Below are 25673 nucleotides of genomic sequence, written 5' to 3'. Positions count from 1 at the left end.
GAGCAGGCAAAACAGCACAATTGATTTGATTTCAATTAAACATTAGTTTACCTGTTTAAACTATATTTTTGTACTTCATCTTCATTTGCTGCCAAGTCCTCGTGGGGCAACTCGGGGTTGCGTAAATTGACACACACACACACACACACACACACACACACACACACACACACACACACACACACACACACACACACACACACACACAATTTACATATTGAATAAGTGGAAGATATTAAACTTTCCTCTTATTTTATTTTATTTTACTAATTTATTTTACTGACGCATTGACTTGTTCAGCTATTTACTGCCAAGCTCTCTCTCGCGCTCTCGCTGCCGCGGCGGAATTGCTTTTTTTTGTTAAAATGGGTAACTGTTCGGCATACGCGTTCATTCGAATTTCCAATTCCGTGGGGGAAAAGTAAGTGGATCTACGCTTTTGTTCCACGTTTGATCATGTTATCAGAGATCCATTGATGATGGCAGGGGCGGACTGGGGGAAAAAAGTGGCCCGGGAGTTTCTGTCAGACCGGCCCACTCAATGCACGGCGCGCGGCCCACTAAGTACACGCCACGTTGCCCACTCAATGGATCGCGCGTATGGAACAGTCAGTGGCCTTCTGGGAAAAATACCCATACACTTAACATTATTTTGGATGATTACAAAGAAATTACATCATATATGTATGTTTGTTTTTTAATAACATTTGGATCCACCAATTTGCCTGGATGGACACATGGAATAAAATGATTATTGGCTATTGTAACACTCCAAGGTAGGTATAGTTTGCTAGATGAATATGCTTAACTCTTGGCTAGTATCAGATGGTTATACAAGTATAACTACAAAGCCTTAAGGAATGAATGTCAGCAGAGAAAGACCACACAATAAAGAAACTGGAATCAGAGGGTAGAATTAGTATGAACAATATATTAGAAATGAACAGAACAGAACATACGATGGGGTGTGAACATCAGTGGTATCAGTAGTGTTGCATGCTAGGTGTGTGATTGTTTGTGTGTGTAGGGGTGCTGAAGGTGCATAACAAAACAGTAAGTTACAGAACGACGTTCCCGAAATTCAGCCGTGGTGCAGAGTTACAGCCACTCCGAGCCAGTCGCACATTGAGCTTCCCCCAAATGCGCTGTTTTGGTGTCTGTAGCTATAATGCAAATGAAGAGGAGCGAGGCGGGTCAAGGAGGAGGGTGGGGGTGTGGCCCTGAGCAGCTTGCAGCCACGGTACCATTCGCTCTGTTTACAGTGGATGTATCGCAATGGCGAGGCGCACACAGCCTTTAGCCGTGTTCTGTAAATATTCTAGAACACACGGGAGTCCTGGAGCTCTATATCAAAATATTATCATATAGCCTACATAGATATCTATATCATATAATATATATTATAACGGCCAAAAGATGAGTGAGCCGATATTATGAATCTCAAACGACCGCGTTGGGTTCTCCGACGTTCCTGGTTCTTCAACGTCCTCATCAATGTGAAGTAGACTGAACCACGACAAGGAGGAGAAAGGGATCGTTGCCGGGCAGCGCTTAGGCACCTCCGCCTCCGGCGGTGGTCCCTCAGCGGGTCTCAAGCTGGAGACATTCGCCGCTAACAATCCCTTTCTCCTCATGGGTTGAGCGCATGCGTAGAACTGGGTGCCGCGTTGCGTGTATGTATGCAAATCCAAATTCTCTACCTCAATCCGCACAGCTGAGAACACTTCGGCTGTGGAAGAACCAATTTAGAGGTGTTTATTAATAAGGTGGAGATCTTTTTCTTACTTTGGACTTCCGAAGTCTGTAAAACACATATTAGAAGACACTTAAAAAAAAATCGAAAAATAGTCACCATGAGTGTGAAGACCGATTGCGAGTAGCAGTATGTCAGTCAGTGCGATTGGATAGGTATAGCTCTTGGAGAAAATTACGCTTGTGCCGCTGTGTTAACCATTGTAGGGCTGATGCGATGGTTGGGCCATCGGCCCACCGGGGATGTCCCCGGTATTCCCGATGGCCAGTCCGCCCCTGGATGATGGCTCTTTATAGTCAACAGGCACGCCCTCAACCCAGAGTGAACATACTCAGAGTTGATTAACCCAACGCTGATCACCTGTTCTGAAACCGAAAACCCAGAGTTGCTTTTCAACCCTGAACTCTGAGTCAACCAACTCAGAGCGCAGGATTAAACTCAGAGTATGTTAAACCAGGGCCCTGTACCACGAAGCTCGCTTAGAGGGTTAGCGAGGTATGTTGAGCTCCAAGCCTGGGTTAGTTGTACCACGAAAGTCGATCTCTTTTAGCGTCGCTGTATCACCATGGTGACTTATGCTCGCAACCAAACCTGGTCGGGAGCAGTTTTTCGGCTTAGTCTAGCCGGAGATCGGCTACTTAAATCGGCGTGCGCAGCTTCCTAGCCCCTCCTCTGACAATGGCGTCACCATTTGTGGGTGTTCCCGTGGACCCCGGCGCACTTCTCGTACAGGCGTCTCTCCGGAGACAGAGGGTTTTACGGGACAGAACCGATCCCTTGGCATTGTCTGACGATATTCAGATTTCAGACTTTATTGTCATTGTGCAAACAACGAAATTGGGGTTCTTCATGAGAGATACAGATTCTCATCAGAGGGTGTTCGTTATTTGATCGTCCTTTTGGACCTTATGTAGACAATGATTACTGTTGCACATTGTGTCTCCGTGACAGTGTGCTAGAGTGGAGGTAGCGCGTCAGTCTTGAATTTCTGCGCGGGGGGTTCGACTCCCAAGTGATGCAAATGAATGTGAAGCATAAAAAGTCCTAATTCTCATGCATATGGAATACTTATTCACTAAAGCTCATGGAATTATATTTTTGTGCTTATTTCGAACTTCAACGCATATTTTCAAGGCCGTGCTGGCACCACATCTATGGGGGTAAAATGCATGATGATAGACCGGCGAATTTGAACCCCGGTCGCTGGCGTTCGGGTCTAACCACTACGCTACAGCCGCTACCTCTCAGCGGTCGAAAACATGCGATACATTTCTTAAATAGGGTGTATTTAAAGTGAATTCCCTAAATGATAGAATAAGGCAGGATGGACGTTGCTTATGCATTTTTAAATCATCATCATTCTATTTGGATTAATGGCGAACAATTCTGCATTTGGCATAGTTATTTTACAGACAATATGCAGAATCTTTTCACTTAAACTCATATAGACTGCTTGATCTATCGTAAAGGTGAGAAAAATGACGCAAAAAACGCCCCTTTCACGTGAACGCGCACTGAACCTAAAGCGGAAAACCTGGTTCTACTAATTGAATCTAAAGTGAGCTTCGTGGTACCATTTAACTCTGATTGCGAGTTGCGGGTCTGTCGAGCCAGGTTTTCCCAAGAAAGCCTGGGTATGTTCAGCGAGCTTCGTGGTATAGGGCACTGTGCTCTTCATAATAAAAGTTCTTCCGTTTGATAATGTCGACAAAAATATTACTGTATTATACACTAGCAGACACAAAGGACCACTCCTCCCACAGTCAAGGCTGACACTGCATCAAATAACAATAATAGTATTCATAATCATTTGAAAATGAGAACTTCTGAAGTTATGATGACTTCAGAGGGGTGTTCCACGAACGGAGGTTTAACAAACACTGAGTTAACGCTGAACTCTAGGTTGATTGACCCTGTGCCGACCAACCCAGAGTTGTCGGTTCCACAGCAGCGGTTATGCATTAGTTCAATCAACTCGGGGTTGGTTAACACAGGGTTGTGCGCGTCCACGCCAAACTTAAAAAGACGTAATGTATGGATCATGGAAACCCTGATCGATATGGCGATATGCGTTAGTTACACGTCAAAAGCATGATCCTTAATATTTGAGCCATGAATATATAAATATCCCAGTTAAGCATTCTTAAAGATCCTACCACATAACCCCTTTCTTCTAAAACAATATGTACTCCGATTGCTTCCAAGCGGTCAGAGGATCAAGTATAAAAATGAAGTATAAAAAACATACAAACAAGCTTTTCCCACCATCGTATTGATATACATTTAAATAAGCCATTTTTTTAAGCCAATCGTGAAAAGGCCGACAATCGGCAGACTGGATCTGGCCCTCAAATTGTCTTGAACCCGGTGGAGGAGCTGTTAATAAACATAAATCCAGGGCGCCCTGACATGGAGGGGGTACCTGGAGGTACCTACCACCTCAGAGTCATGGGCCATACCCCACACTGGTTGAATGTAGGTTTTTGTGTTTTCTTGTATTTTTTTTGCCTTCGAAGTAACACATGCAAACCGTGTGCTTGCCACAGCGCATACTATTCCAAATGTTTCTTTTTTTGGTAACTGGGTAGAAAACCTAAAAGTGACCATTCATCAACTTCACAGATCAAGATGGATCAGTGCTTGTAATGAAGCCGCCGGCTACGATCGAACATTCTCCAGTGGATGCAAGTCCGTTAGGACTATTTTATACTTGATGTTGTAAATGCCTCTCGGCATAGTACTCAGACAATATTGCTCTTTGTATGATAGGAGGCCGATACAAATCTTGGATGGGTCATCTGAAACGACTGTGATGTGCTCAGCATCTCCAGCATTATAGCCTAGATAAAACTACAATTTGAAAAAAACGGAGGGCTACGCAAATAGTCTGGAGTGAACTGAGGCCAGGTCCTCGATTGGTAGTGTTGGCTATGTAAGGCTATTTAAATATATTAAAGATTTGCGCGAGAATCTATATCTCTCCACTCCAGCAAAAAGTCATCCAATATGCCAAGATGTCGAGCCGTGGTCTTATCAATCGCTCCCGGTGGATTGCACGCATAATTTGCGCTCTGATATCAGCAGTTCTCTCATCAAAAGGGCATGCCATTGTGAACACATGAAATCTGCGGTGAACGCCGGTTGAAATACCCAAAACCGGGTTATGTTTCAAACTTAACCTGCGCAAAACCTGGTCCGACCAGGTTTGATTCAGAGCATATGTTGCTATAGCAACTAACATACCGTGATCCTTTTGGAACGGAAAACCTCGGGTTACCGAAAACCCTGGGTTAACTTACCCGGTTATGTGATAAAACCGGCTTTGTGGAACACCCCACAGTGCAGTTGATGTTTAGCCACAGTTAATACATGCAGAGTAGACCTGAAGGCTTTACTACGACATCATTGTCCGGCTCTGAACTATGCGCTCTGTGCGCGTTCACATCAAAGGAGCTGCGATCGCGGGCTGCTGATTTCCTCACAACCTGAGAGCTATGAGGAATACAAGTCATTACAACACACTTCTGACAGCTGAACATTGCGCAGGGCTCTCCGTGAGGGGCACGCAATTCAACCCATGCACACGCTCACACGCCACACAACTTGCGCCGCTATTTTAGAGTGGAAGGGTAGGAATCAAATGCGTCCGGGTGAATTTTCAAAATCGTCCGGGATTTTATTAAAGCCTCAATACATGTTCACATTTAATTTGTGTTGCGTTCCTCTGGGTCTGTCACAAACTAGTTGGGCTACGCCCTCCCCTACTCAGTTGTGTTCGCTTTGTATTGGTGGAAGTGAGTAGGGGGAGTGGTTAAGTAGAGCCTTCAGATTGGACGGTTTGACTTTAGAGTTACCGTCGTGTTTTGTATTATTTTTTTTACCATTATTGTTTTATAGGGACAAACATTAACACATTTCTCCTGCAGGGGATTGATAAAGTTCTATCTATGTAGCAGAAGGAAACACTTACTCATGCTCCATCAAATATTCATACTCATACTTTGCACACTTTACCACAGCATTGGCCTACTGAATGCCACAGATATATTTTTAAGCATTGGACTGAATGCCACATAAATATAATATATGTTTTGCACGTTTGCAACGTTTAAAAGTTCAGGGAAAAGTGTACGCCTCTACTGGTATTGCTTAGGCCAGTATCCTTTTGAAGCAGTGTTGTTTCTGAATATTAGTGTTAAGGGCCAATAATGCCTACTATCATACATTAGTCACCATGTCTGTGGACAAATTTGTATGCAGTCACATATTAATATTTCCCCGCCGACAAAATCTCACCCTGAACTCAGTTCTAAAATGGAGAGCCCTGCATTGCACATGTGTTGACCTTTATCCATTTACAGTAAACAGATATTTTTATCTTGCTGGAAGATATTTTATATTGTTTTCATATTATTATTTACTGACAGTGATTACAGAATGCGAGTGTGTGTTATATTGAAAGCGAGGCTGGGTGTGCCTATGAATATAGGCTACAGTGAGTTTTTTAAGGTGCTGTACAAGCAAATCATATTGACTACTCTGTACAGTGACAGAGTGTACAGTAACCTACTTCATTCAATATCGAATAGGCTACTGTAGCCTACACTATGTACAAACGGTTTTGCTCTTTGCTCATGGCAGTTGTGGCAGTCATGTCAGCAGGCAAGCTTCACAAATTCCAGGATGTATTATGCTTTGTCCTATAGCCTACTTGGAATGTGTTTTGAAATGGATCTATAGTAGCCTATAGAAATTTGCATGCTGGAATACAAAGCAAACTCTCCTTCAAATACACATTCATGGAAGTCTTGTATTGTCATCCCCAAATAATGCTGCAATGTAATAATATACATCTTTAAATGCACAATAATGAGTCATTATTTTTATTATTATTTATCAAAGATTTTTATTGGCTCCCAGAATGCAGGTCTGTTAGTGACTCCCAGTATCTCTAAAAACAGACTGGGAAGTAGAGCATTCACTTACTGGGCTCCTTTACTGTGGAACCAGCTCTCCCCATGGGTCAGAGAGGCAGACACTCTAACTACATTTAAGTAAAAGTCATTTCCAAACACATTAAAGAAAAGAAAAAAACAAAAGCAAAGAGATTTTGCAGCAGTAGCACACTTTTACTGAAACAGAGTGGGATAGGAATCAGGTTAACAAAACATCTAAGAACATCTAGGCTGAACAAAAAACAGCTGGAATACAAAGAGTTTGCTTTGTATTCCAGCTGGCCTGTTATGAGCACATTTCTATACGCTACTATAGATCCATTCCAAAACATGTTCCAAGTAGGCTATAGGACAACGCATAATGCATCCTGGAATGAGTGAAGCTTGCCTGCTGACATGTTAAAATGACTGTCACAACTGCGTTGAGCAACTACATGAGCAAAGAGCAAAACCATTTGTACATAGTGTAGGCCAGTGGTTTTCAAACTGTGGCATTGGACTGGCGGGGCGCCAGAGTTGGGGGGGGCGCCAGAGTTCTTCAGGGGGTGCGCGACGTGAGAAAAAAATAAACCCGAAAAAACCCCTGAAAGACGATGATTCAAATCATCAGTCGTACTTCAACTGTAGAAGTAACAAACTAAATCTATTTTCAACCGTTTATCTTCGTGCAAACCATTTAAAAAATCTACACACTTGTATCTTCAATAATATCTAAACAGAATTTCGATTTCATTTAAAATGTCTTCAGAATCACAGTTTTAGTTTCATACCGCTTCGTTTTCAGCTGTTTTCATTGAAGACGTCAGCCCATTCTGATACACCTACTTCTAGACATCGTAACTCATTCCTTTTTCAACCGTTTAACATCGTTCAAACCATTAAACAAATCTACACACTTGTATCTTCAATACAATATCCAAACGGAATTTTGATAGCATTTATACTTTTTCCAGAATCACAGTTTTAGTTTCAAACCGGCGTCGTTTTCAGTTGCTTATAATAATTTAGGTCACCATAGCAACGCCGGTAAACAAACCCCGCCGAATAGTCGAATCTCTGAGGCCTGATTCAGGTAGCTGGTTTAACATACTCTGAGTTTAATCCTGCCCTCTGAGTTGGTTGACTCAGAGTTCAGGGTTGAAAAGCAACTCTGGGTTTTCGGTTTCAGAACAGTGATCAGCGTTGGGTTAATAAACTCTGAGTATGTTCACTCTGGGTTGAGGGCGTGCCTGTTGACTATGAAGAGCCATCATCAATGGATCCCTGATAACATGATCAAACATGGACCAAAAGCGTAGATCCACTTACTTTTCCCCCACGGAATTGGAAATTCTAATGAACGCGTATGCCGAGCATAACTGCTTCCGCGGCAGCGAGAGTGTGAGAGAGAGTTCGGCAGGAAATAGCTGAACAAGTCAATGCGTGAGTAAAATAAATTAGTAAAATAAAATAAAAATAAGAGGAAAGTTTAATATCTTCCACTTATTCAATATGTAATTTGTGTGTGTGTGTGTGTGTGTGTGTGTGTGTGTGTGTGTGTGTGTCAATTTACGCAGGAACAACCCGAGTTGCCCCAAGAGGACTTGGCAGCAAATGAAGATGAAGTACAAAAATATGGTTCCAACAGGTAAACTAATGTTTAATTGAAATCAAATCAATTGTGCTGTTTTGCCTGCTCTACCTAATTTAACAGCTATATTCAACATGTGATGGGCCTATATTTAAGCAGGAAATGTAAGTAGTACATTTCTCAGCCACCCCAACACTGCCAATATTTAATAGGATTTAGATATATTAGAAGGCTACTCCTAGGCAAAATGCATTATATATATATATATCTTCAAAATAGCGCTTACTGAATATTAGGGTAACATTTTCCTCCATGTTAGCAAATCGAAAAAAAGCAGAGCCCCGGCAGACTGGAGGGGGTCCACCTCTGCAGCCCTCACAGAGGCTGAGGAGATGGCCCTCAGCCAACAGAGTATGGGTCCTGTGGCTGAGGGCATCCCTGGGGGGAGCTCCTCACCAACCTCCATGCAATTGTAACAATTCTTCACCTTCCACTGATTATTAATAATGTCTTGGTAATTGCTGAACACAACCGTTAATGTCATTACAGGAAGATGATGGAGAAACATTGTCTGCGGCATTCGAAAGGGAGGAGGAAAGGCCTATTGAGGTTAACACCTTTTAAAAATAACCTCTAAAAGTTGATGATAGCGTTGTACAATTTAAAACTGACATCTTCTTTCTCTCAAACAGGATGAAATCGAATCCAATGAGAGGCCATCCACTTCTAAATCACAGCTTACTTCTGTAAGATTCTCCCTGGAATTATAATGAAACGCTCTGCTTGGCACTGTGAAATCCAATCTCATCTTTTGCATTCCTATAGCTTCCAGTCAAAGACTTATATAAAATCTATCTAGAAAAGCAAATACACAAAGTAGACTTGGAAATGGACCACCTTAGGCAAAAGATGCAAAAGGATGCTTTGGAGATCCACATTTTGGAACATAAGTTAAAGGTGGGTGAGGTGCAAACTGGGATACTGTTCCCTGCTCTAAAAACATACCCAATATGAATGACTTTTTTTGTGCTTTCAGGAAATAAAGAAATCCTCATAAAAAGTAGATTGTCTTTATTAGAACACGGGCTGTGGTGGGACAAGTTATTTTGTTGAACAGTTTACTCAAAGGGTTTTACTCCAGTGAACAATGCAGACGATTATGCTGAGCATGTGCATGTAGAGAAGAAGCATCTGGTTAAAAGCAGTACCAGGGTTTTTTCTGCCCTGCATTCTTAATATGCGTTTCTTGACTTGCAGCAGTTATAGGTCCTTGGTTAGTCAGCTACTCTGATCATTGGAAAGCCACAACGTTAAAGTGACTGTAGTACAGAGCGGGTGGGATGCACGGGGCGGATCATTCTGCAAATGCGTTAATTGCGTTAAAAAATAAATAAATAACTTAAAGCATGCCCCCGCTGCGTTTGAGAGTTAACATGGGGGCTGAGAAGGTGGTCTAAATAAATGATAGATTGCGCTGAAAAACGATAGCGCTCGTGAAGAATATTATCAGGAAAATAAAGTAGGCCTACATCCAGCCGGCGTCTTAATAATCGTTCCTCACGGAGATTCCCTCTGAGGATCGCACCCTCTACGTCCGCAGGCTCTCGTAGAAAAGGACATGCCATTTCTAACACTTCCTTCTGTCGGAGAGCTGCCTTCAGCCTTATAGACAACAAACTCAGAGTAGGTCTAACCACCTCCCGAGCAGGTTAGACCCACGGCGTATGTTGCCGCAGCAACTAACTCTCGGTTGCGCTGAACCTGCTACCTGAAACGGAAAACCCAGAGTTTCCATTAACTCAGAGCTAACAAACTCGGGGTTGCCTCAAAACCAGAGGGGTGTTCCACGAACGGAGGTTTAACAAACACTGAGTTAACGCTGAACTCTAGGTTGATTGACCCTGTGCCGACCAACCCAGAGTTTTCGGTTCCACAGCAGCGGTTATGCATTAGTTCAATCAACTCGGGGTTGGTTAACACAGGGTTGTGCGCGTCCACGCCAAACTTAAAAAGACGTGATGTATGGATCATGGAAACCCTGATCGATATGGCGAAACGGGCCGCTTATTTCAATGAAATGGAACTCCAGGTTCTCCTGGAGAGCTATGACGAGGAGAAGGACATTATCACAAGAAAAGGGAACGCTAAAACCTCTGGAACCCGGAGAACCAAAGCCTGGCAGCGGATCGACCGCGTAAATGCGTTAGTTACACGTCAAAAGCATGATCCTTAATATTTGAGCCATGAATATATAAATATCCCAGTTAAGCATTCTTAAAGATCCTACCACATAACCCCTTTCTTCTAAAACAACATGTACTCCGATTGCTTCCAAGCGGTCAGAGGATCAAGTATAAAAATGAAGTATAAAAAACATACAAACTGGTAAGCTTTTCCCACCATCGTATTGGTATAAATTTAAATAAGCCATTTTTTTAAGCCAATCGTGAAAAGGCCGACAGTCGGCAGACTGGATCTGGCCCTCAAATTGTCTTGACCCCGGTGGAGGAGCTGTTAATAAACATAAATTCAGGGCGCCCTGGCATGGAGGGGGTAGCCTACCTGGAGGTACCTACCACCTCAGAGAGTCATGGGCCATACACACTGGTTGAATGTAGGTTTTTGTGTTTTCTTGTATTTTCGATTTTTTTTGCCTTCGAAGTAACACATGCAAACCGTGTGCTTGCCACAGCGCATACTAGGCCTATTCCAAATGTTTCTTTTTTTGGTAACTGGGTAGAAAACCTAAAAGTGACAATTCATCAACTTCACAGATCAAGATGGATCAGTGCTTGTAATGAAGCCGCCGGCTACGATCGAACATTCTCCAGTGGATGCAAGTCCGTTAGGACTATTTTATACTTTATGTTGTAAATGCCTCTCGGCATAGTACTCAGACAATATTGCTCTTTGTATGATAGGAGGCCGATACAAATCTTGGATGGGTCATCTGAAACGACTGTGATGTGCTCAGCATCTCCAGCATTATAGCCTAGATAAAACTACCATTTGAAAAAAACGGAGGGCTACGCAAATAGTCTGGAGTGAACTGAGGCCAGGTCCTCGATTGGTAGTGTTGGCTATGCAAGGCTATTTAAATATATTAAAGATTTGCGCGAGAATCTATATCTCTCCACTCCAGCAAAAAGTCATCCAATATGCCAAGATGTCGAGCCGTGGTCTTATCAATCGCTCCCGGTGGATTGCACGTATAATTTGCGCTCTGATATCAGCAGTTCACTCATCAAAAGGGCATGCCATTGTGAACACATGAAATCTGCGGTGAACGCCGGTTGAAATACCCAAAACCGGGTTATGTTTCAAACTTAACCTGCGCAAAACCTGGTCCGACCAGGTTTGATTCAGAGCATATGTTGCTATAGCAACTAACATACCGTGATCCTTTTGGAACGGAAAACCTAGGGTTACAGCAAACCCTGGGTTAACTTACCCGGTTATGTGATAAAACCGGCTTTGTGGAACACCCCACAGGTTTGATTCAGAGCATATGTTGCTATAGCAACTAACATACCGTGATCCTTTTGGAACGGAAAACCTAGGGTTACAGCAAACCCTGGGTTAACTTACCCGGTTATGTGATAAAACCGGCTTTGTGGAACACCCCACAGCTACCCGAAACAGGGCTCAGCTACCTGAAACAGGCCTCAGGTGCTTCTCCGTTTGCGTCGGTGTGGTGGAGCAATATACTGATACCTAGTGGCTGGTAGGGAATACTTTTCAAAGATTGTGGTGGCCTAGTCTTTAATGTGTGTCATGTTAAAAGTATTTAACGGCCACACATCTACAATAGCGCTTCAAAACTTACTTTCAAATTATATAACCCTATCGCTGTTTAGCATTTTATATTCTACTTATTTATGAACATCCGTGGTAGTGTGTTTCTTTTTTTTTGTTTAATCTACATATCATATTTTTGGTATTTAATATTTTGTGATTAACCTGTTTCTATTTTTATTTTGCCATGCTTTAAATATTATTATGTGTCCTAGTTTATGTTCACACCGTCCATCAGAGGTAACTCGTGATTATTTTTGTTAGTGCGTTGATGGACAGCAAAACGCGCGCAGGCGCAGAAGCAAACCTGGCAAAGCAATTGTGCGCATGCGCATTGCTAACACTGCGTTGTTTACACAAAGGACATGTCCAGAAGCGCATTTCACTTTTAGTCTGTTAATTAACGCATGCCTGCAGGATCTTTAAAACTTTGAACGGCCTCGCAAGTAAATAAAAATTGTGCAAGAAGTATCCATACACGTTTTTTAGTAAGTGCCCCCTTCTCAGTCTACTTTCGCCAGTGCATTAAGCGACCAACATTACTGCTATTTATATCTCGTCAAATGTACAGAAGACGCTATATGATGGATATATGGTGGATCGTTAATAACCCATCCAATAGAAAATGACTTTACTTCTGCTAAGGTTCTGCAACTACTCTTCCTAATTATGTGCCCGTCATATGATAATATTCTTTGGACAGAAAATAGACTCCAAAACGAACTATCTTGGTCAATAATAGAGTGTGACGACCTCTTAATGTGTACAACATTGTTGCTCGAGCAGCGTGCATTGATAAACTTTAATGAGTTAAAAAATCTACACAACCAGATGGCAAAGGCACCTTAAGGGGACCTTAATGATGAAACGATTTAAAGGTCCCATATTATACCACAAGGTGTGATTAGCCATTACAAGCAGTTTCGAAGTTCCACCTCTCGTGGCATCACAAGTGGGCGTGTCCACCTAGATGTGTCCTGGATAGATCAGTCTACCAGCCTACCCAGTGGACTGTAGCAAACGTTGCTAATTTATCCATCATACATCTAGGTGGGCAGGACACGTACATTTGTGACGTCAACAGATGTAGTAGGTCCGATTTGAGAGTTGTTAAGGAGAATGAGGAAGAAAATTCTACCAAATGACACTTATATACAGCTCTTAAACCTTAACAACAGCAACTTTTAACCAAATGCCCGACAGGAGTTGCCCCACGACTAATGGACGCACCGCAGGCGAGCGTCCAGCCAGCAGGCGGCGCCAGTGAGCCGGAGCTCGCAGGGAGGGAGGGAGCCATTCCGTTGTCGCTGCAGGAGGGATCCATGCTGTGGTCCCTGGAGGAGGCGCTGGAGAGGCAGACGCTGCAGATCGGGGTGTCGGCCTGCGGGGCCACAGCGGTTCTGGACGTGGTGCGGGTGCTGGGGGCCGAGGAGGGCGTAGCCAAAGAGGAAGACGCCAACAGCTGCGTCCGGACGCGCCTGCGACGGAACGAGGCGCCGCTGCCTGATTACTTGCTGTCGCGGAGCGAGGCAGGTACGATTTTTAATCTGTTCGGATCTGAACTATAAATTCTCCTGGATTGGATCGGATCCGGCCACGTGGTGATGATCGGAAACCTTTACAGACACTGTAGAACCGCTGATCGAGTTTATGTTCGGCATTCACACACGTACGCACGCAAACACTGCCTTTAGCCACCTGATTGGTTGGAAGAAATACGAAGCGAAAGAAAGCGAAACACCCACATCCACCCAGATTTTAAGATGATTTGGGAAATTAATCAAAACTGTGACTCGTGAGAGGGCTCGTGAATTCTAAGCAGTGTTGTTTTTGGCAGGCATTTTAGATTTAGTTTTAGTCTTAGTCTTTTTGACGAAATTTTTCTTAGTTTTAGTCCCATTTTAGTCATTTCTATCTTTGAAAGTTTTAGTCTAGTTTTAGTCTGACGAAAACTCAAAAGGTTTTAGTCTAGTTTTAGTCGGACTGTCGCACTCGTCGCACACGGCACACTCGTGTGTGCCGTGTGTGTGCAGGCGCAGCTGCGCGCGAGCGAGGCTTTTAGTGTGTGATGGGGGCGTGACTGTTAGGACAAGCAGCTGGCTCCATTTCTCCATTTCTTTTCCGCATATTATAGTTGGCGGGAAAAAAGCATGTTTTGAAACTTTGTTCGTCCACTCACTAACATTTTAGTCTCGTCTAGTTCTCGTCTGTCGAAAATGTCTACATTTTTCGTCACATTTTAGTCTTTATATGGCTTTGGTGACGTTCGTCTTAGTCTCATTTTCGTCATGGAAAAAAGGGGTCTGACGACGTCATTTTCGTTTTCGTCTTGCCTGACGAAAACAACACTGATTCTAAGTCTAAGGAATTCTTTGAAACAACTTCCTTGTTAATCAGGCAAAACCCAACATAGGACAGACATTCCCGACATGGCTAGGGCATTGATGACTCTGTTGGTTAGCTAGCTAGCGGTTGTCCGTCCTACTTCCTGACTCCTTGAAATCAACCAGATCCACTTGACGACAGTCGACTAATCTACCAATGTTGTTCTATTCTCTTGCATTTAACTCCATATAAGTTGTATTATTGTCTAGTGTGTCAATTTTTGTGCTGTTAATTGGATTTAGTTTATTTGTGTGTAGATAATTGAATTGTACAGCATTGTGGTCAACTGTTCACTTCCTGCGCTCGCAGGCGCCACCCACGCCCAGCTCATCAGGGGGGCGTCGGAGCTCAGTGGCGGCCGGGTGGTGGGCCGCTTCTTCCACCATCACCCCCGACGGAGCGTCAGGCTGGGCCCCTGGCTGGCCGGCTGGATCCGTAAGGGAGCCGTTCCCGTGGCGACCATGAACATGCAGGTGGCTGTGCCCGCAGGCGAGGAGGTGCCGGACGCCTGGCACCACCAGCTGATATTCGGCGTGGCGCCGGGTGGAGCAGTCTTCATGGCCAACCCCCTCGACGTGGGTGGGTGGAGCGCTTATGTCCTTTGAGCTCTGCCTCCTCTCTGTCTCCTCTCTCTCCACTCTCTCTCCTCTCTCTCTGTCTCTCCTCTCACTGTATTCTGTCTCTCCTCTCTGTCTCCCCTCTCTCTGTCTTATGTCTCTCCCCTCTGTCTCTCCTCTCTCTGTCTCATCTCTCTCGGTCTCTCCTCTCACTGTCTTCTGTCTCTCCTCTCTCTGTCTTCTGTCTCTCCTCTCTGTCCCTCTTCTCTCTGTCTCGACTCTCTTCTCTCTGTCCCTCCTCTCTCTATCTCTCCTCTCTTTCTCTCTTTGTCCCTCCTCTCTCTGCCTCTCCTCTCTGACTCTCCTCTTTCTGTATTTCCTCTCTCTCTGTCTCCTATCTCTGTCTCACCTTTTGGTCTCTCCTCTCCATCCCTCCTCTGTCTCTCTGTTCCTCCTCTCTCTCTCTTGCTCGCTCGCTCGCTCAGTATCTCCTCCCTCCTCTGGCTCCATCCTCTCTCTGTCTCTCCTGTGTCTGTCTCGCCTCTCTGTCATTTGAGAGGTCACAGGTGTTCTTATTGTGTGTTTGTGTGTGTTTCCGGATAGTGAGTGAAAGCGAGCTGCACAAACGCCTGTGCACTGAGTCAGTGTTGCTGATTCGCCGGGAGGACGTGCTGCAGAGATTGAGCCTGCCCTGCCATCAGTTCAACCTATCAGAGGGATTTGAAGACCCTCGCTGGAAGACCATGGATGTGGAAGGTGGGCTGAAACGCAGATTTGCAATTTTCAAAGATAGACCAACCAATCCTAACCGTTTATCTAATATGAGGCGGGATAAATACGATGACAGAGGAGTGCCGTAGAGGCATTTTCAACAACAACAAAGATTGCTGCCATTGATGCAGAATGGTCTGTTGATTCCGCTATCGATATAGTATTAAACATACCTGACGCTATATTTTCTCGAAAAGAATAAAAAACGACCCTACTTTTGTTGAGATGAAAGATGTTTTTTCGTCGCTCAGTGCTGCATCACACGCTCCGTTGCTATGATTGGTCAAGCGCCTATCCAATCATGTCCAGAGGCATTTTGTCCGGAACCCGTTGAGAATACGCACATGAGAATACAACCCATTGTATTCTCATGTGCTATCATTCAATTGATTTGAGAGTTTGATATCTGTGCTTTTTGAATGAGATCAGTGATGTGTGTATGCTACTAAAGCAGTTAACCCTGGGCCACCGTACCTTGACAAACTCGAAACAGGGAATTTTGGTTCTGAATGGATTAGGTGCCCTTATGCCGCGTTTCCACTGCAGGGTGCGGAACGGATCGGATCGCAAAGGTGCGGTAGGGAGGGGGCGGTATAGCCCAGCTCAGTTCCGAGGTCACGTTTCCACTGCCGACAGTACCCTTGGTGGTAGGCCGGATGTCGATCGCCGCGGCAGCTACGTAAACATCGTAAACAACGTCTTCCTCCCCAAGAATGCAGACGAACGTCTCCACCTCCTTGTTCGCCCAAGCAAGCTTTTTACGCGACATGTTAATTGTAAAGAATAATACCTCGAGGCTACTGTTTGTTTGTTTTTATCCCCGCGTCACCCGGAAGTGACGATTCTGTCGACCAATCAACGGAGGGGGGGTGTAGCTAGAATTTCACGGGACCCTTTCAGGCATCTGGTCTCGTTTTGGGTACCGCAACGGAGGAGTCCCGAGAATGGGGCCGGAACGGGTACGGCAAAGTCCGGGTCACGCCCACTTTTGGCGGTGGAAACGCGACCCGACCCGCACCTTTGCGATCCGATCCGTTCCGCACCCTGCAGTGGAAACACGCCATTAGAGTGGTCTGCTAAGCTCAGGAGGTAGTGGTGGTTGACTTGTAACCAGAAGGTTGCTAGTGCGATCCCAAGCTCCTCCTAGCAGTCTAGGTGTCACTGAGCAAGACACCCCACCTTTACTGCTCCTGATGAGCTGGCTGTTGCCTGGGCATTAGGGATGTGTCGGTCGCGACTGATTCGTTACAACGAACGAATCCCGAACGTGAACGACAAGAACTGGTTCCCCAAAACAAGAAGAACTGGTTCTTTGATTCTTTTTTTTTAACATAAACCAAACATATGGTCACGTAAATAAAATATACAAACGAACAGAGCTCCGTCTCCCCGCGACTTCCATTGATTGAGTCTACAACTTTCTCAAAGATTCAGCCAATGAGAGGTAGCAATGGTGTTGGAATGGCACCTGGGTAAACCAATGACAAGGCGGTACCGTCGAATATGCGCGCTTTCTCTGTCTGACGTATCTTGGGTCATACCATTCGACTCATATATCCCCCTACATTTTTTCGAAAATAGACTTGACCTCCATCTGTTTATTGGATAAACGCATTTCCCAATCCCAGGAGTCTTTGCTCCATTCTACGTCAATTTAAGAACAAACAAAGAAATTAAACTGCAGTTCGTATTTTTTATTTATGACCATGCAAGTTCTGTAATGCCTGAACAATGAAGAATTAAATGTAAAGTAAAATAAAATTATAAATGTAAAACCATGAATGAAATATAGAGAGTAAGCAAGTGGCATAAATATTGGTGGGACGTTCGACATACTATATAGCAGGCATCTCCAAACGGCGGACTGCGGTCTTGACGGTCCTATCCGGACCCACGACCAATTAAAAAAAAAAAGTTTTTATTTTTTTTATTTTTTTTAAGGTGTAATCTGACTTAACGAACAAATCAAAACGAACGAATCAAATAAACGAATCGTTATAGTGAACTGAACTGAAAGAACTAGTTCCCGGAAAAGAATCATTTTGCCCATCCCTACTGGGCATCTATGTTTCAACCGGGTTTGGATAAAAGCTTCTGCTAAATGTCCCAATTAATCTAATATCAGCCGGTCATTTTTTCCATAAATATTTTTTTTAACATGCATTACAACCTCTGTTGAAACATGTGATTGACTTTTTCCATCCTTTAAGGTCAAGTGAGGCAGATGGTCCTGGAAGAAGAACAAGGAAGTCGGTCCAAGGCAACGCACATCGCGATCCCAGCGGCGTACAGTTCAGGCGTGACCATCTTTGCCTTACAGAGCTCGTCCCTGGGAAGTGAACTCCTTGCTGCTCCGGAATTGCAGCTGTTTTGACAAAGGAACGCTAAAATTGGCACTAAAAGGGACTTAAAGGACTCGCAGAAGTCGCAATTTATGTGATAAACCCCAAAAGAAACACTGGTTACCTGTTCCCCCTATTGTAGTCTGTGCTTTTACTGTTAACCATGTTTTTAAACTTTTAAAGATGGCCGCCCCGGAGACCACCTCGAGGGGGCCATTTTTTGAGGATTTCGCATGAGACCGTCTTAATTGAATAAGATGGAACTGTTATATAAAATGCTTTAATTTTTCAACCACAATGCTGATATAACTGCCATCTGCCATTTGCTTTAATGTATTCTCATTGGTGTCCTGAAAACTAAGAGTGAAACAATGTGATAGCTGGCCTGAAAGTGAAATATAAAGTGTTTGATGAGGCCTACATCAGGAAATGATGACCAATAGAATTGAAACAAGCGAACCGTGGGGAAGAAAAGATTTAATCATGTTACAAAGGTTATGATATTAATTAGCCTTTTCTGTATTTGATTGTAACACAAACAAATAAAGAACATGTCGTTTTTAGGAATAAGAGAAAATATGTAGTTTATAGGGTGTATCTGGTAATCCACAATATAGGACTGTTTAATCTATTTTTTTAATAGAGTTTGCTATTCTCCTATTAAGTTTCAAAATATAAAATGCCTCAATGTTGAACATCGAAACAAACTCACATTGCTGAAGCAAACTACTACTGAATCTAGCACCAACCAAATAAAACAACAAGTCCCATGATGCCACTCGCGGCGCGTAGTCAGGAAGAGAAAAAAAGTGTGCAACACATTCTTGTAAGTGTTCGCAGCGCCAATTCAACTTGTCCACCACACTGAGTGGACTTGTTTGACATTTGTCAAGCTTGAAAACAGCCCAAATGTGAGTTTAATCTTTCAGTTTAAAAGTTAGAAAGTGTGGTATCGCACGCGGCTGTCGGTAAAGTTGCCCGCGTGGTCTGCGTTAATGATACTTTGCAGCGCGAGGAGGAGCAGCAGACGTCACGCAGAGCGAGGAGGAACAGCAGACATCCAGTAGGGCGAGGAGGAGCAGACCTCACATCTGGCTGAGCGCTCGTGACTCATCCCAGGACCTTTCGCCTCTCTTACATCGGAAGAGTCCTAACATCCCAGGTGAGAAACGAGTATCTTTAAACTTCTTATCCCCAAGCCCCGTTCAGAATCCTCACTAATACTTTTATTTTCTAAAAATGTTGTGCTTTAATGGGATCTTCTTAAACTCTTGGTGTGTGTGTGTGTGTGTGTGTGTGTGTGTGTGTGTGTGTGTGTGTGTGTGTGTGTGTGTGTGTGTGTGTGTGTGTGTGTGTGTGTGTGTGTGTGTGTGTGTGTGTGTGTGTGTGTGTGATCTGAAAAAAACAAATCGACCAAAACAGGCAGACTGGTCCTAAAAAACGTTACGTTTTTGTCAATCTGCATGTCCTAGTCCTTGTTTTATTTGTCTAAGAAGTATATGATATCTATGATTTATTCTTCCACAATCCGGATATATGTTTAGTTTTATACAATGTTGGTAAAATGTCAGTGGATGCAATAATTACATGGGGGACATAAAGACCTTTTTTTGTTTCAAAATGTAATGAAGGCGATGTTAGTCATGTGATTGAGTGAGTGAATCCAATCAACGAGTGAACAGACCTACACACACACACACACACACACACACACACACACACACACACACACACACACACACACACACACACACACACACACACACACACAGAGCATGTAAATGTATTTTATTTGCGTAATGCAAAACCGAAAATTCCGGTTCCAGCTGATCTAAATATATTGTAGTTAAGCCTGGCAGGCATTTAGTGTGGCGATCAGATAAGTGTCTGTGTTTAAATGTAAGACCTAGGGCTTAAGCTAAAGACCCTCCTCTGTTTGAGATATTGCTCCGTCTATGAGTAACTTTTAGCAGTTATTTTAAGTAAGAGTCCTCTGCTAATTTTATGTTTTTTAAATTAAGGTATTGTTATTATAAGGTGGACATAACCCATATCTCCCCAAGGAAATCGAACCCTATGACTGTATGTATGATTAATAATCAATAGCCAGCTTCTGAGTAAATTTTAGGTCCTTGCAGGTGATTCCACAGGGTTAACTGTCACCTCTTACATTTTGTAAATTATTGGTCAGAACAAGACTTGGTGGGTCAGTGGATGGTAAGGAAAACACTGGCAATACCTTTTTAATCTTTTCTTATGTCTACATCTTTATGATTGATTACTTTCTATCATTGTAAAGAGGGTTCTGGAAGCTAAATAGTTGCAGGCCTATGGTTCTCTCAAACACCAACCCTAACACATAAAAAACATAAATCATGAACAAATGTTCTATTTAAACTAAAATCATGCCAAATATTGTTTTGTTAAAATGTTTTTGTTTGTTGCATTTGTCGACTTGCAGCATTATCAGCATTGTCACTGGTCAGTGCGATAAAGTGTGTGACATTTTCAAAAGGAAGTTAAAGGGTATTTCAGTCACAACCTGCATCTTAAAAGGGACCTATTATGCTTTTTTGACTTTTATGACCTATAAACGTTGTTATAATGATTGATAGTCATGTTTAACCATACTAAAGTGTCAAATAATGATGTACATGCATTTCGACGCATTCCCTGCTGACAGTCTGGGGTGGCTGTGCAGAGCGCTAAACACTCAACGATTAAACAAACAACGTTTGCGATTCACTTGTTCACATTTCCGGGATATCATCTACGTAGAGGCACTCCTGCCGCGCCCCCATATGCCTGGTCAAATCTGCCCGCGCTTCAAGGAAGGTAACCAAACTCAACGGAGTTGGGTTGGCAGGAGGGGGGCGAGGGGGTGGAGAAGGACGAAACCGAGAGTTGACAGAGAAGGCTGAAAGCGCCCAGATGAGAGGAAGAGTCTCCCGAAAATCTACATCGTTTTTTGTGTATGGCTAAACATGACTATCAATCATTATAACAACGTTTAAAGGTCATAAAAGTCGAAAAGCTTAATAGGTCCCCTTTAATGACGTAACAAATAAGCAGTTCACCTAAAGGTCTTGCAATAATTGAATGTAAACATTTCGTTTTGCAGTTAAGAAAACGATTAAACTAATTAGGGAGGAAATGAAAAATACATTGGCTACTCAATGTGGGTGAGAGGGTTTTATCTGAACAAAAACCCCTGCTAATAGATGGTAGCCTACGTTTGCAGTAAAATAATGATTGTACTGCGGGTTTTATTGACATAAGTAACTTGTTGCTTGTACAAATAGCCTAAATTGTATTTTATAGGCAGCATTACCAAAATGTCATGCGAGAGAGGGGCAGAGAAAGAATGATGAATGATTAAAGTGAGAATAGGTTTGAGAAGGAAGCCGTTATCCAGACAGCGCGGCCCTGTGACATTCAGGAGATCTCCCCATTAATGCCCTTGTCCTTTGCAAATGAGACACTTGGGATGATATGGGCCCCTGGTTAGTGGGGTCTCTGTAGAGAGAGACAAGGTTTATGTAGGTTGACTTTTTCATTGATGTTTTTTTAATTAGTTTTATTAAAAAATAGTGAAAGTGGCACACATTACTTAGCATTGTGTAGTGTCTTATCCTAGCTATCTCTGTGGAATACTGGGAATGGGTTAACCTTGTGATTGTAAGTGCTCGGTACTATTTTCTATGAACATCCTTACGGTACAATGACTTGATTTAATTAGTCTTTACTTTGACGTCAACTGTTAAGGAATATCTAGATACAATGTGAATAAATTACATATAATATAAACAACATATTAATACATAGAATAGCTAATACACGAGCGAGCTGAAAACCATGTTGAAAAGTACTGTGTCTAATTCTTTAACTGTTAAATCCCAAAACTGTCTTAATTGACTGATATAATTAAGTAAATAATTGTGCATTTTGTTTGCACAAAACATTAATGTATTTTTTTGTATTATGCTACTATGGTCACTTATCCACAAATATACGTGCATATTTTGTGTTTTCTTTGGTTCGAAGAACAATAATTATTCTTATGCTATGCATCCTTTTTGTTAGCCTGACCTTTAGCTGCTGTGGCTTCGGTCTTCTCAAAGGTCAGTGATTCCTTAAAATCCGTCTAGAGTCCAGTTTTTAATTTAGGTCAATTTTCCCGTGCAATTAAGCAGCTGCTACATTGTGAGTTTAAATTAAAGGGGTGGTGAACCCTGCGTTTTTTTTGTTGTGGTTTTTAAACGTGGTTATATAGCTTTGTGAATAGTCAACCTCGTATCTATGCCGTTTTGTCACCGTTAATAAAATAAGAGTGTCTTTGAGTTTACTCTTTCAAGTCACAACTGAAGGCCCTGACTTAAACCCCACGGTACACTACTGGATTTACAATAAGTACATTTTTCAGAAGTAAGAGAACTATCGCTATCGGTACACTTGATGTTCATAGAAACAACTGCAAGGCAATTGCAAACGCAACGTTAACCCATTTACCGAATAGTAAATTTCATTCACAACATCGCTCTTTATCCTGCTTGTAAACAACGACTGTGCTACAAAGGATTTACAGACTGGGTATCTATTGTAATCATGGGGATAACACCTCCCCCTCCTTCCTAGAACACTCAGCCCCTTTTTTTTTGTATGTTGCTGTTGGTTTGCAGTCTGACCTGATTGGTTCCTGCACCTGTCAGTCCTGTGTGCAGCGGCTGACATGGCGGAGTGTGTGCTGGTGATTGGTGGAGGGGGGCGGGAACACGCCCTGGCCTGGAAACTTGCCCAGTCGCCCCACGTCAAGCAAGTGTTGGTTGCCCCCGGGAACGCAGGCACCGCTGACTGTGGCAAGATCCGCAACTCTGGTGAACACACGCACGCACGCACGCACGCACGCACGCACGCACGCATGCACGCGCGTACTTTGGTAAACATATCGATGACTATGCCCTTAAAGGATTTAAAAATAAATGCCAATGATGAGTGCTTCATTGACTCTGATGCTGAATCAACACTAATCCTCCTTTTGAACTCTCTTCCCGACCATGCTCCTGTCCCCCCAGAGGTCTCTGTCACCAACCACGCCATCTTGGCCCAGTTCTGCAAGGATCACAATGTGGGTCTGGTGGTGGTTGGCCCCGAGGTCCCCCTGGCCGCAGGTAAGTCCAGCTCTAGTCTCTAAGCTTCAATCCATCCAACTTTATTCAGGTTCTGCTTTCGGCGCAAAAACCTGCCGTGTTGTGGGAAGCAGATTCAAGGGTTTTGTGGATCAACTGCAAGGTTAGGCACTGTTTTTGTGGAATGTAATTCTAAGGAAAAGGCTTGTCATACATTTTACATTTACATTGAGGGCATTTAGCAGACGCTTTTATCCAAAGCGACTTACAATGAGTAAATTTGTCATAAGAAGTGGAACAATATATCACTGTCAGTTCAGTAAAGATGTTTATAGAACCAAGTGCAAGTACAAACAATCGCTAGGCTAACCCATTCCCCGTGTATAGGGTTGGGTATCGTTTGGGTTTTATCCGATACCGGTGCCTACTCGGTACTTTTCAAACGGTTCCGGTGCTAAAACGGTTCTCGAACCGGTACTTAAAAAAACGAAACCGCACACACTTGCATACATGCACGACTTGTTATGAGTTTCACATTAAGCAGAAAGTCAGCGGACACTGAGTTGAATGGCAACGGTGTTTGCTAGCCTACGCAAGATTACCGTTGGCATTAAATTACTCGACTTACCCGAAGAGGCTGCTGTGAGTGCTGTGACTGATAAATATCTTTTAAAAAAATAATTACAAATAATATTAATTACTCGCTGAAAGTAGGCAGGCACGCATCATGGCGCAACATTACTGCCAAAGTCATATTAAGTAACTCAGGTGCGCAAGGCAGCCACAGGAGACGCCAACATTGTTTTCAACCGCTCGGTAAGGCGCTGTATTAATTCCCAAGTTTTGAAAAGAAAAAGTATTTGAAGCGAATAACGACTCTGTTTTTGATTTGTTTATTTGGTTTTGAACAGAAAGTTTTGGATGCATGCATCGGCTTTGAGTTTGTTTGTTATTTTAAAATGACATTCGTACACACACACTCACACACACACACACCAGTGTTTCCCACAGACCAAGGACCAATGTGTGGTGCGCGGGAAATTTAAGGGTGGGGGGGGGGGGGGCGCAGCACGGTGGCATGGCACGGCGACGTGGCGTTGGCGCACGAGTTTAGTTTTTACCTGAACTTTTGATTCTGTGACATTCAAGGAATGAATTGCAACAGACAACTAAAGCTGGAGGTCTTTATTTCAAGTACAAATAAACTCAAGACCTACCTGAACCAATATTTAACTTTTTTAGGAAAAATTAAAATAAATAGTAACAATATACTACTAGGTACAACAAGGCAACTAACTAAAATAATGAATGCAATGCACATATTGTCAGGGCGGGCAGCCGACTGAGGTCTAAGGACTTAAATAAGGCTCCTAGGATGTCCAGCTCCTGGAACCTCCTTTTCAGTTCTGTCTCCAGGCCAGTAATGTAGGGTTGGATGACCTACAATGAACAGATCAGCACATTTTCTCTACCAGGAACAGAAGGATCGAAATTACTTTCCCTACCCTTCTTTTTTTTAAGTTAAACTCTACACTAATCTGTTTCCACCTCACCTGTTGTTTCAGCAACATTTTGTCTGCTGTCCTCCTGGCCTATATTAATCAGTATCTCTCCTGAACAGCCCGGCCCCTGAGAAGCACTGGGTTGTTCAGCACTGTTTGATGCCTAGGAACATTCAAAATAAATTTATTATATATTTAATAAACATTTACTAACATTTACTAACAGCCATTTGACTGTTCAACTTAATTTCAGACTAAGCTAACTACCTCCTCAAGCTGCTCCGCGTCGTCTGGACGAGGCCTTTTTTGGTGCAGAAAAAAGTTTTCAATACTCATCTGGATTAAAGCAACAAACATTCAGAGTCAGAATAAAAAATATTAAGAATAGAATGTAATAAATGTTTTGATATGGGCACCGTATAGGCCTATCTAAACTATAACCGCATTTCATCTTAATCGCAGTGTTCGCTGCGTTACCAACGAAGTTGTCTATGATGACGGGTGCGGGATGTTCAATATCAATAATCAGCTGCAGTAGTTCGCAATTGGTCCACTCCGTCTGTACTTTAATGCACACCAAACTTTACCGCTGTCAAGGAAATTGGATTTATTGCCTGATTCACGTCTTTGTTATCACTCCGTAGTAGTTACAGTAGTCCGGTAACTTATCAACCCCAGCGTGTCTGGTTGCTAAGCGACGGGTGACATCGGTGTGTGTGTGTGTGTGTGTGTGTGTGTGTGTGTGTGTGTGTGTGTGTGTGTGTGTGTGTGTGTGTGTGTGTGTGTGTGTGTGTGTGTGTGTGTGTGTGTGTGTGTGTGTGTGTGTGTGTGTGTGTGCGAGAATGACAGTCGTGAGAAATCGCGTTATAAAAAAAGAAAAGACAATCAATTGGTGGCGCTCGATGTTGATTCTGTGG

General features: G+C 43.2%; 2 protein-coding genes and 2 long non-coding RNA genes across 9 annotated transcripts in view; 2 read left to right on the top strand and 2 right to left on the bottom strand.

Annotated features, from left to right (window-relative positions):
* LOC132457194 (uncharacterized) overlaps window positions 1-25673 on the bottom strand; it is a 43258-nt gene that overhangs the window by 3234 nt on the left and 14351 nt on the right. The gene's annotated exons all lie outside the window — the stretch shown is intronic.
* LOC132457179 (uncharacterized) lies at window positions 12407-18548 on the top strand. The gene is made up of 5 exons (XM_060051257.1): window positions 12407-12561; window positions 13277-13606; window positions 14768-15037; window positions 15619-15771; window positions 17997-18548. The coding sequence occupies exons 2-5, from the start codon at window positions 13294-13296 to the stop codon at window positions 18158-18160; spliced, it is 900 nt and encodes a 299-aa protein (XP_059907240.1). The 5' UTR covers window positions 12407-12561; window positions 13277-13293; the 3' UTR covers window positions 18161-18548.
* gart (phosphoribosylglycinamide formyltransferase) overlaps window positions 18915-25673 on the top strand; it is a 63821-nt gene continuing 57062 nt past the window's right edge. Inside the window, exons 1-4 of one of the 6 annotated variants that reach the window (XM_060051214.1) lie at window positions 18915-19039; window positions 19167-19290; window positions 22838-23002; window positions 23201-23296. In XM_060051214.1, the coding sequence (XP_059907197.1) occupies window positions 22858-23002; window positions 23201-23296 (241 nt within the window). In that variant the 5' untranslated portion in view covers window positions 18915-19039; window positions 19167-19290; window positions 22838-22857. Of the gene's footprint in view, window positions 19291-22211; window positions 22250-22807; window positions 23003-23200; window positions 23297-25673 lie in introns of all 6 variants that reach the window. The other 5 variants (XM_060051216.1, XM_060051215.1, XM_060051218.1 and 2 more) reach the window with 5 other exon arrangements.
* LOC132457476 (uncharacterized) lies at window positions 24514-25130 on the bottom strand. Its single transcript, XR_009525670.1, has 3 exons — window positions 25024-25130; window positions 24808-24919; window positions 24514-24694 (listed from the first exon to the last, which is right to left on the bottom strand). It is a non-coding gene; the product is annotated as an uncharacterized LOC132457476 (long non-coding RNA).

This window comes from Gadus macrocephalus, chromosome 5 (assembly GCF_031168955.1).
Source record: "Gadus macrocephalus chromosome 5, ASM3116895v1".
Classification (NCBI taxonomy): Eukaryota; Metazoa; Chordata; class Actinopteri; order Gadiformes; family Gadidae; genus Gadus; species Gadus macrocephalus.
Note: the sequence above shows the minus strand (reverse complement) of the source record. Positions and strands in the feature narration are given on the sequence as shown.